At 46.9% G+C, this 10,880-nt stretch overlaps 1 protein-coding gene and 1 pseudogene across 1 annotated transcript; one reads left to right on the plus strand and one right to left on the minus strand.

Moving 5' to 3' along the window:
- Positions 1 to 1,118: 1,118 nt before the first annotated feature.
- On the minus strand, positions 1,119 to 5,609 carry LOC122738167 (annotated as a pseudogene).
- A 2,362-nt stretch (positions 5,610 to 7,971) lies between these two features.
- On the plus strand, positions 7,972 to 10,643 carry LOC122738168 (interferon-induced protein with tetratricopeptide repeats 3-like). Its single transcript, XM_043980234.1, is given in 6 exon segments — positions 7,972 to 8,108; positions 9,008 to 9,117; positions 9,120 to 9,500; positions 9,503 to 10,250; positions 10,252 to 10,510; positions 10,512 to 10,643. Coding segments are annotated over 6 exon segments (1,767 nt in total).
- Positions 10,644 to 10,880: the final 237 nt, after the last annotated feature.

Genomic DNA, 10,880 nt, shown 5'->3' on the forward strand with positions numbered 1-10,880 from the left:
GGAGCCCCTGGCTAACATCCTACTTTGACCTAAAAAGACAAGCAGGGTTGCCTGGGTTGGGGTGAGCAAAAGCCAGCTTTTAACCTGCAGCTAAGAGTCCAGAGGTTGAACCTCTGGTGGTTAGAATGAATTGAGCAAGGTCCCACTGCCATTTCCTCCCACATCTCCAGAATAATCTCTCCTTTTCAGAAGCCCCTCAATTCTACCTCCATGAACTGCTCACCCAGCCAGAGCAGGCCACACTGCTGAGACCAGGGATCACCTGAAACTCACCTCTTTCCTGGACAATCTGAACAGGACGCGTGATGTGGGCGTGGAATTTTGCATCTCTAGCAAAATTATGTTCCATGGATGGAGGACCATAGGAGGTGGGGAATACAAACGAGGGTGTGAATGAACAAAAACCTTGTCGAAATAAGTTCGATGATAGTTTTGAAAACAACATTTTTTCTTTCAAGAAAATCAGACCTACCCTATGGAGAAAAGAGAAGGGGACATTAACAACCACTGCCCCCACTACCACCATATACCTAGGAATCTGTGATGGGACTAACTACTGTTGTGTGGTACTGACACGTGTAACGATTGGAATAACACCACCTGCTGGATACTAACTGTAGAAGAGTTCTGCCCATGAAGCGAAGGTCTTTGAGTGATTGGCTGCAAGGAGCCAGCCTCCCCAACACCCTCACCACACCCCCACAGCTGCTCTGTCCAGTCTACATCTGGAATACTGCTATCTTCTGACTCTCCAGTTGATCTCAACAGAGTGATACAGAACGCAACCTATCTCACGGAATGTGATTCCTTTTTGTCTTTTTTTAAACCTTAAGAGAGGCCAGATCTCCACATAAAAATTAAGTGGGATAACCTAATGGGAAAAGACACAAAGGTGGAGAGCTGCCTACCACACAGAGAAGGAAGCTTTGGGCTAAAATGCTAGACGTTCTAGCAAAGTCCAGGCTCCCATTCCAACTCAACATTTATCAATTAAGCAGAGCTCTGAGGCCCTGTGCTGTCACATAGGGAGGAGGCAAAAGCAACTCCTGCCCTGGGGGGCTGTATGATATTGACCTAAAATTTACCTAAAAAACAAGGTTTCTGTTTTCCGGGTACGGTCAATGAACAGTGTAGTAATGGAAATCTCCAGTAACCAGCACGTGAAGGTTGGCTTGAAAGCTCACCTTCCTGCAGCTAGCAGTTGAAGCCAGAAGTGGCTGCCAGGCCTACCGCTCCTCCAACTTTTAAAGGGTTGTGAAAAGGCGTGGTCATGACCTCACTGCTGACACACAGAGCTGAGGTCTTGGTCTCCTACCTCAACACAATAGGTGATGCCCTAAAGCAAAGCCTTGAAGACCAAATAAGGAAATTGTTTTGTGAAAGGTTCCCTCTTACAGGTTCCAAAGGCATGCCCATGATGGACAAGGCCCCCCACCTCCAGAGAGAACTGATGAACTCTGAGCAGATTGAAACCAACTTTTGGTACTTTTTTCATTTTGTTTTTCTTGGGGGGGCAGGAAGGGAGTGCCTGTCTTTTGTAAGATGCCTAATATGGAAATATAACTTCACACACATCATCAATATCATGTTGCTTGCCTTGTCAAGGGGTGGGCAAGAATTTGAAACTCAAAAAATGTTTAAATGAATGTGAATTTTTTACATGTAACAGAAACTATTTAATACAACAAATATATTTTTAAAAAATGTAAGTTGTCTTTAATGGGTCAAGAGAGTACAAGAAGAAAGCCTTGGTGCCTCTATAATGGGCCAAATGGGACTTACCAGTGACCCTCAGGCACTACAAAAGGGAAAACATCCAGTGACCCGGGGCTTCCAGAGTGCACATGTGTGCACACACACATATACAGACGTATGTGTGCATACCGATGCCCATGCACACACCTGTAAAGCCCCAAGGTTCTGCAAACATAAGGCAGCAGCTCAAACCTTCACACAAATAAGGCCCCTTCCTCTGACTTCAGGAATCCCCCTTCACCCCTCTGGCAATGCTCCTCCTCCCCCTCTAGAGCCTCCCCTGACCAACCCTCCCTCTTCTCTCTCTCTCTCCTCCCTCTCTTTCTGTCACTGGCTCCCCAGGCCCTGCACGCTGGATGCTCACACAATGGACACCTGAAACACGTGTACATCAATTAGGGACTTCCTGGCTCGCACTTCCAGGCTGAAGCATGGGTTTGAGTGCCCAAGGAGCTGGTTTCCAATCCCACCCTGTTGGTGCCCATTTCTCCCAGAACATGAGTATGGGCTGTGGACAGGGACCCCTACCCTGCAGGGAGGGGGTGAAGATCACTAGCATCCTCAAGTTGGCTGAGCCAGGGCCAGTGTGGGGTGTCCCGAAGGTGACCCTGGGGACACAGCCAAAGACTCTGGGTCGGGCTGGGCAATGGGGTGCTGGGGGAACCAGACTGGCTTGGGGTGAGGGGCAGGGGAAGGACCTGGGCCTCTTCCCCAGGCTCAGGGACCATCCATCTGGCACAGCTTGGAAGGGAGTAATGGGAGGATGAGAAAGAGGAAGGCAGAGTACCCTTTGACCCTGCAATACTACTATTAGGTCTTTTCCCCAAAGAGATCATAAAAAAGGGAAAAGGACCTACATGTACAAAAATATTTATAGCTGCTCTTTTTGTGGTGGCAAGTAATTGGAAATTAAGGGGATGCCCATCAATTGGGGAATGACTAAACAAATTGTGGTATATAAATGTAATGGAATACTATTATGCTGTAAGAAACGATGAGCAGGCAGATTTCAGAGAAACCTGGAAGGACTTACATGAACTGATGCTGAGTGAGATGAGCAGAACCAGGAGAATATTGTACACAGTACAATTGTGTGTTGATCAGCTGTGATAGACTTGACTCTTCTCAGCAAAACAGTGGTCCAAGATAGTTCCAAAGGACTGATGATGGAAAATGCTCTCCAAATCCAGAAAAAAAGAACTCTGGAATATATATGTAGATTGAACCATACTATTTCTATTTTTTTTTGTTGTTTTTCTCTTTTTCTCTGATTCTTCTTTCATAGAATGACTAATGCAGAAATATGTTTAATGTGATGGTACATATGACTTGGGGAGGGGGAGGGAGGGGAGGGAGGGAGAAAAATTTGAAACTAGAAATCTTATAAAAACAAATGTTGAAAACTATCTCTACATGAAACTGGAAAATAATAAAATACTTTTATGAAAAAAAAGAGGAAGGCAGAGGAGGAGGTCACGAGGACTTGGGGAGGACTCAGTGGGAGGCAGAGGTCTGGGAAGTTTTAAAAATGCCAAATGGGTTAATAGCGTCATCTCTCTGAGCCTCAGCTTCCCCATCTTTAATGGGAGGAAATCTGACCCCATGAGCTATACTACCTTTGCTGCATCTCAAGGTCTGGGATTCTGAGGGATCTGAACAGGGCTCCCTTCCCTGAGACACAGCCTTGCCATCCCCAGGCAGGCTCAAAGGTCACGTGGACAAGATAAAGTGGTATGCTGTAGGCCAGAGTCAGAATGAGTCAGAGACCTTATCCTACAAAATGCTTGGGGAAGGGGAAAATCGATTAGAAAAAACAAAATGATAGCCATTGGCTGAGGGCCATTCAGCCAATGGTCTGAGCTACTACTCCCCCTGGGGGAGGCTTCATTCATACTTTTTCATCAGGTCCAGGATCTTATTATAGAGTCTCCCTGGAGTATCAATACTGCAGATGAAATATTTTTTTCTTTTTTTGGGGGGGGGGCAATGAGGGTTAGGTGACTTGCCCAGGGTCATACAGGTAGTAAGTGTCAAATGTCTGAGGCAGAATTTGATCTCAGGTCCTCCTGAATCCAAGGCTGGTGATCCATCCACTGAGCCACCTACCTGTCCCCCACCCCCCAGATGCAACCCAAGTGCTTCCCACTCTGGAATATTCTTGTATACATGAGATTGGGGATCTGAGTCAGCAAGAGGCCCATGTCCTTGGCGTCTGTCAATGAGTCTTGGCTCCCACTTCAAAGGGCTGTTGGGACCAGCATGTCCTGAACTCTATAGAAGGGATGCTCAGTCTGGGGACTGGCGGGGAAAGGCCCAGGAAAACCCATGTTTAAGTCACCAATTTTTACAAAGCCACAATAAACCAAGAACCACAAGCCTTAAATCTAATTTGGTTAAAATAGATGGAGACCAATCTTCAGTTAAAAATGGGGGCCTGCTGGCTTAAGCCCCCAACACCTGACCATCCTTGTCTGGACCACTAACACTGACTGGCATAAGCTTTTCTTTCTACACATGGGCACATACACATGTACACACACACACACACACACACACACACACACACACACACACACAGAAGGGCAAAGCTATGATCAGAGAAGGATGTTCTCAGCCTGAAGCTCCGATGACAAAGACCACCATTAAGAACCCAGACTGTTCATGACCTACCAATGGTGGTGCCTTGGGAATGGCCAACATAATACACTTGCTCTTGACCAGTCTTGTTCAGGATAAAGTCGATCACAGCAGGCAGGTCGTTTTTTGCCATCTCATCAAAGCTGCAAAGCAAAACCAGAATGTCCCAAAGGAATTCAGTCAGTCCCTGCCTCTCCTGGAAGAGAAGGTAGGAGCCAGAGCTGGGAGGGCCCCCTAGTCATCAAGTCCAGCTCACTGTTCAGAACAGGAAACTGAAGCCTAGAGTGGTTGAGTGAAATTGAGCCATGGTCACTGGGCTCCTAGGAACTAGAGGTGAAGCAGAGCCTGACTCCAAGCCCAGGCTCCTTATGATATATGTGAACAGTCAATTCACACTTCACATTTGTTAAGGATCTATTCTGTGCCAGGAGAAACTATGCCAGAAACCAGGGCTATGGCAACTATTACTACCACCACCACTGCTAAAGAAGAATGACAATAATAATATTAGTAAGAAGAAGAACAACAGCAACAGTAATAATAATAACTCAAAAGGTTTGCAAAACACTTTAACAATAATAACAGCTAACATTTACGTAGCACTCACTATGTGCCAGGCATTATGCTAAGCACTATACACATATTTTCTCATTTGCTCCTCACAACAACCCTGGGAAGGTAAGTGTAGTTATTATCCCTACATTACAAATGAGGAAACTGAGGCAAGCAGAGGTCAAGTGACTTGCCCAAGGTCACACAGCTATTGAGTATCTGAGGGAGGATTTGGCCTTAGATCTTCCAGACTCCACGTTTAACACTTTTTCCCATAATAACACCTCCTCCCCTCAGGGGTCTTAGACTCTACTAGAAAGAGGTGACAGTTATTATGCTTTGTAGACATTGTTTCAATGGAGCCTTCCAACCCTCCTATATGGTAGGATATGTCCAAGGTAAGGTCACAGAACTGGGAACTGTTTGAGCAAGATTCAAACCCATGTCTCTCCTAATGCCAAATGCTGGCACAGAGACTGCACTTTGGAAACACTTGCCCCTCACTGCTTCACCCTGAACTACCTGAAAGCCCAGAATTCGTCCTGGAAAACAGAAAGTGTCTTGTGTTTGCGGGACCAGGTGTTCCCTCGGCTGTTCCCCAGCCACATGTCGTAACCAGCATCAGCAAAGATGAAGCCCAGGCTGCTGTTGTCCAGAGATACCATAAGCAAATTAGGGGAGCATGGGGAAATGTGCCTGTCGGATCTCTGGAAAAGGAAAGAGTTTATGACCAAATAAGAGATAAAGAGGATCACAAGAAATGGAATGGATCATTTGTATTATATTAAATTAAAAAAGGTTTTGCAAAAACTAAACTAAAACAGCTAAGATTAGAAAGAAAGAAACTAGGGGAAACATATTACATCAAGTTTCTCTGACAAAAGCCTCATTTCCCAAATAGATAGAGAACTGAGTCAAATTTATAAGAATACAAGTCATTTCCCAATTGATAAATGGTCAAAGGATATGAATAGACAGTTTTCAAACAAAGAAATTAAAGCTAGGGGCAGCTAGATGGCGCAGTGGATAGAGCACCAGCCCTGGAGTTGGGAGTATCTGAGTTCAAATCTGGCCTCAGACACTTGACACTTGCTAGCTGTGTGACTCTGGGCAAGTCACTTAACCCCAATTGCCTCACTAAAAAAAAAAAAAAGAAATCAAAGCTATCTATAGTCATGAAAAAATGCTCTAATCACTATTGATTAGAGGAATGAAAATTAAAACAACTCGGAGATACCACCTCATACCTATCAAATTGGTTAACATGATAGAAAAGGAAAATGACAAATGCTGGAGGGGAGGTAGGAAAGCAGGAACACTAATGTACTGTTGCTAAAGTCATGAAGTGCTCCAGCCATTCTGGAGAGCAATTTGGAACTAAGCCCAAAGGAATATACAACTGTGAATACTTTTTGATCCAGAAATACCACTACTAGGTCTCTACCCCTAAAAGGGAAAATAACCTATTGTACAAAAATATTTATGCCAGATCTTTTTGTGGTGGCAAAGAATTGGAAATTGAGGAGTGCCCATGAATAGGCAAACAGCTGAACAAGTTGTGGTATATGATTGTCATGGGATACTATTGAGCTAGTCTAAGAAATGACAAGCAGGATGGTTTCAGAAAAACCTAAGAAGTCTATACAAAGTGATACAAAGTGAAGTGAGCAGAAATACTGTAACAATGATCAGTTGTGAAAAACTGAGCAACTCTGATCAAGGCAATGATCCAAGACAACTCCAAAGGACCCATGATGAAAAATGCCATCTACCTCCAGAGAAAGAACTGATGAACTCTGAGTGCATACATTGTGAGTATGTGTGTTTTATTTTGAAAGTGTGTAAGGTGGTTTAAAAATGTAGCTTCAACACATTGATGAGTCAACTACCAGGTATTTGCTGTATGTCTGACGCCCCAGAATATGGGTAGTTTCAATTTATAAGTAAAGGATAAATGAAATGCTGTTAGGGAAACATTAGGAAAGATATTCGAGTCTAAGTCGTGGTTAGTGAAATTTTGCTATTTAAGGTCACAATTCCTGTGACTGTAACTTACTGTCATTTTGAGCTTTGATTGCAGGAATAGTTGTCCGTATTGTCATGAAGCCAATAATCAAAAATAGCATGTGCTGCAGTCTGGGAACTGCTAAAGCTGGATGTCTGTGCCTGGGAAAAGTTTTGAGGATGACTTTGCCCTGACCCAAGGTAGGATCCTCATAACTCTATCTCCCCATTGTGCTATTTCCTTTCTGAAAAGGAGAAGTCCTACCTGTTTGATCCTGAGACTGGCTTTTAATGCCTTGTGAATATTGGCTATCAGATATGACTCATGCCTAGAATCAAACAGAGCTAAGGGAATTTTCCCCCTGTTGTGATAGGACATTGTTATAACTATGTCACTCTTTTTCTTTTTATAGCAAATTTCAGTAACACTAAATCTGTTAAGTAATAGATTGATCCTGGAACATCTCTGAGTTACTATTATTAGATGAAAATATGAACATTTTACAGTTTTAATCTGTATTTGTGGTCAAGGTGTAATATGGGTTATTTCCACTCATTCTGTGCCACCCGGGCTGGGGGCTCTGATCGGCCCTAGTGCTGGGTGTGAAAGATGATACTTGGTCCCAGCCCGGCAGCCCAGCAGGGGAGAGCTCTGTATAACATGGCTTAGGCAGGATAAAGAAAGGAGGCCGTGGTATGGGGTGGGTTGAGGACAGACTTCTGGCAGGAGGGACGTTTTGGGTGGGACTTGAAGGAAGCCAGGGGTGAAGTCCAGCCCGGGAGGGGGGAGCACCGTGAGAGTGGGATTGTCTTTGGTTTCTTGTATTCCCAGATCTCAGCCCAGTGCAGGGCCTAGACCAGGTGCTTAGTAAGTGTTTATTGACTAATCCCTTGGCAGGCAGTCAAAATGCCCAGAGTGTCTTGTGAGAGGAGGAAGGAGGTTGGAGTCACAGGGTTGCAGAGGGTTGAGGGTAGGGGTTAAAGAAAGGAGAGGACTGGGGTTGCTGTTGGAGCCGAGCAGGGATGGGGCCAAGGGACCATGTGGGCAGGGGCCTCCTTGTCAGAGGCTGTGGGAAAGGGAGAGAGAATGGAGGGGAGATGCCCACGGGGTTCGAAATGTGTAGAGATCCCTTGGTCAACCTGACTGGAGCTATAGAAATGTCAGCAATTATCACGTGACCTTGGGTAGACCCCCTTTCCCTGTTGGCCTCAGCTTTCTCCTCCATAAAATGAAGGGGGTGTCTGGGGTAGCCACTGAGGTAGCATCCAGGGCTCGACCTATAATCCTCTAGAGTAGGGGGTTCCTAGTCTGGGGTCCATGGGCCTCCAGGGACTCAGGGCTGGATTTTCAGTGGTCTGTGAACTTGGATGGGAATATATATATATTTATGTGAATGTGAATATGTGCATGTATATGTATATGAATGTGAATGTGCATATAAATATAATAGATGCACACGCATACATATATGTACACACATGTGTGCATACATGTGTACAACATGCACACACATGTACACATAATACTTATTCTCTATCTCTATTTCTCTATCTATTTATCTCTATCTCTATCTCTATCTCTATCTCTATCTCTATCTCTATCTATCTCTTTATTTCCCTCACTTTGGGTTTGCATTGTAACCACGTGTGTGTCTTATTTTATGCACCTAAAAACCTTATTGAGAAAAGGGTACCAGGGGATTAGCCTGTCTGCCAAAGGGGCACCCAGAAGAGATTAAGAACCCCCAGGTTGAATGCTTTAGTGCAGGAAGTCCTCGCCAATGAGCAGCACTTAGCTAGAAATGGACAAAGCTGGACACAAACCCAGGTCTTCCTGACTCAGTTTTCTCATTTGGAAAAAAAGGGTTAATAACAGCACCTACCGTGAGAACCAGATGAGGTGGCATCTAAGGGCCAGAGAAGTGCTGCCGCTTGTTCTTAAGACTATTCCAGGAGAGGAGAGAGTGGGTGGGGGAGTCGGGAAGCGGGGCAGTTAAGCCAGGACTGACTGCAGGGCTCTCCTGGAGAGTGCTCACCCTCTTTTTTCCGCCCCCTGCAGTGAGGTGACCAGAGAGTCCCTGGAAGTCGCCTTGAAGCAGCTGAGCTGTCCCTTTCCATGGCACTTATCCAAGGAAGAGAGAAGCCTTGAGAACTTAGAGGAGAAGATCACCTGCGCATTGGGTTTCTCTGCCCAGAATCCAAAGTGTCTGAGCAGCATGTCCTGGCCTACCTGAAACACCTGCAGAGCCATCACGAGGAAGCCCTGAGCTGCCTCAAGCGATCCGAAGAGCTCACCCGGATGGAGCATGGCGGCCAGGTGGACGTCAGGAACCTGGTCACGTGGGGCAACTACGCCCGGTTGTGCTACCACATGGGCCGGCTGGAGGAGTCCCTCACCTACCTGGACAAGGTCGAGCAGACGTGCAGGAAGCTCGCAAACCTGCACAGGATCGACTGCCCAGAGATGGACTGTGAGGAAGGCTGGGCCAGGCTCAAGTGCAGCCACTGCTACGCAGACCGGGCCAAGGCCTGCCTGGAGAGGGCTCTGGAGAGGGGCCCTCCAGCCGGGAGCTTCTTGTGGGCTTGGCCATTGCCAGCTGTGGTCAGGACGGGGTCGGCAGATGCTGGAGGCAACCATCTCTCACCCTACTGAGGCAGACCATTGAGCTGGATCCTGACAATGGTTTCCTTAAGGTGGTCCTGGCCTTGAAACTGCAGAAAATGAGAGCTGAAGCCTTGGGGGAAAAGTTCGTGGAAGAAGCCCTGGAAAAAGCCCAATCTCTAGAGATCTTCCGGCTAGCTGCCAAATTCTACCGGAACCAGGGCTCCTTGGAAAAGGCCCTCGGCCTGTTTGAGAAGGCCTTGGAATGTCAGCCCGCTGCCACCAGCTTGCTCTACCACCAGGTTGGGTGTTGTTACCAGACCCTGGCCAGGCAACTCCTGCACAGAGATGAGGTGGAGAATCTGTGGGACCCTGTGACCTGAAAGAGGGTGCATGAGCTATGGGCCCGGGCCAAGGAGTATCTGGAAAAAGCCATGGAGAAGGATGTCTGCTACCCTAATATGTATTCTGACCTGGCTTCCGTGTATGCCATGCTGGGCGACCATAAGAAGGCTGAAGCCACCTATCAAAAAGTGTGGGTTGTGGGGCAGCTCATGGACCAGGAGCAGCAGCAGGTCCACCTGTGCTATGGCAACTTCCAAGAGTATTTCTGCAGGGAGGAAGACGTCACCATTCGCCATTATCTAGAAGGTGTGAACATACAAAAGTGTGAGAAAATGAAGTCCAGACTGCAAAAACTAGCGGGAATACCAACAGCCATCCTTGCAGGACTTGAGGCTGCTGGGGTTCTTGGCCAAGAAGAATGAAGACCAGTCCCTGGCCACGGACTACTATGAGAAGGCTTTGGGCACCCTGCTCCAACCCTCCACCTCAGGCATTGGAAGTCTCTTCCTCTCTCCTTGCTCTCCAGAGCCAGAGAGAGATGGGTGCCAAGGGCCCCATGATGGGGTTGCCTCTGTGCTCAGCGGGGAGAACAAAACCCAGCAAGAAAGACCGGAGGCCACGGCTGACTGTGAAGATGGGTGGGTGTCTAGGGAGAGCCAGCCCTCTCCTCCAAGGGCCTAGGAACGGTGCCTCTTTTGCACTTCCTTGGGGTGAAGAATATGGAGCAAGGACTGGTGGTTCAGGATGACTGAAGAGATGGGCGTGTTGGGGATGTGGCCTGTGATGGCCTGACCCGGATGCTGATTGTTCCCTGGCAACCTTCCTGTGGTCACAGCAACACGCTTGTACCCTTTTTAGATATCATGGCCAAAAGGACCCATAGTGACCCGAGGAAACGGTTTGACTTTGGCCCAAGAGACACGGATCTCTTCTGTGTCCACACTGACAGCATCGTTGCATGGATCCCCATTGCCCCCAGCTCATG

The sequence above is a fragment of the Dromiciops gliroides genome, chromosome 2, assembly GCF_019393635.1.
Source record: "Dromiciops gliroides isolate mDroGli1 chromosome 2, mDroGli1.pri, whole genome shotgun sequence".
NCBI classification, from domain to species: domain Eukaryota; kingdom Metazoa; phylum Chordata; class Mammalia; order Microbiotheria; family Microbiotheriidae; genus Dromiciops; species Dromiciops gliroides.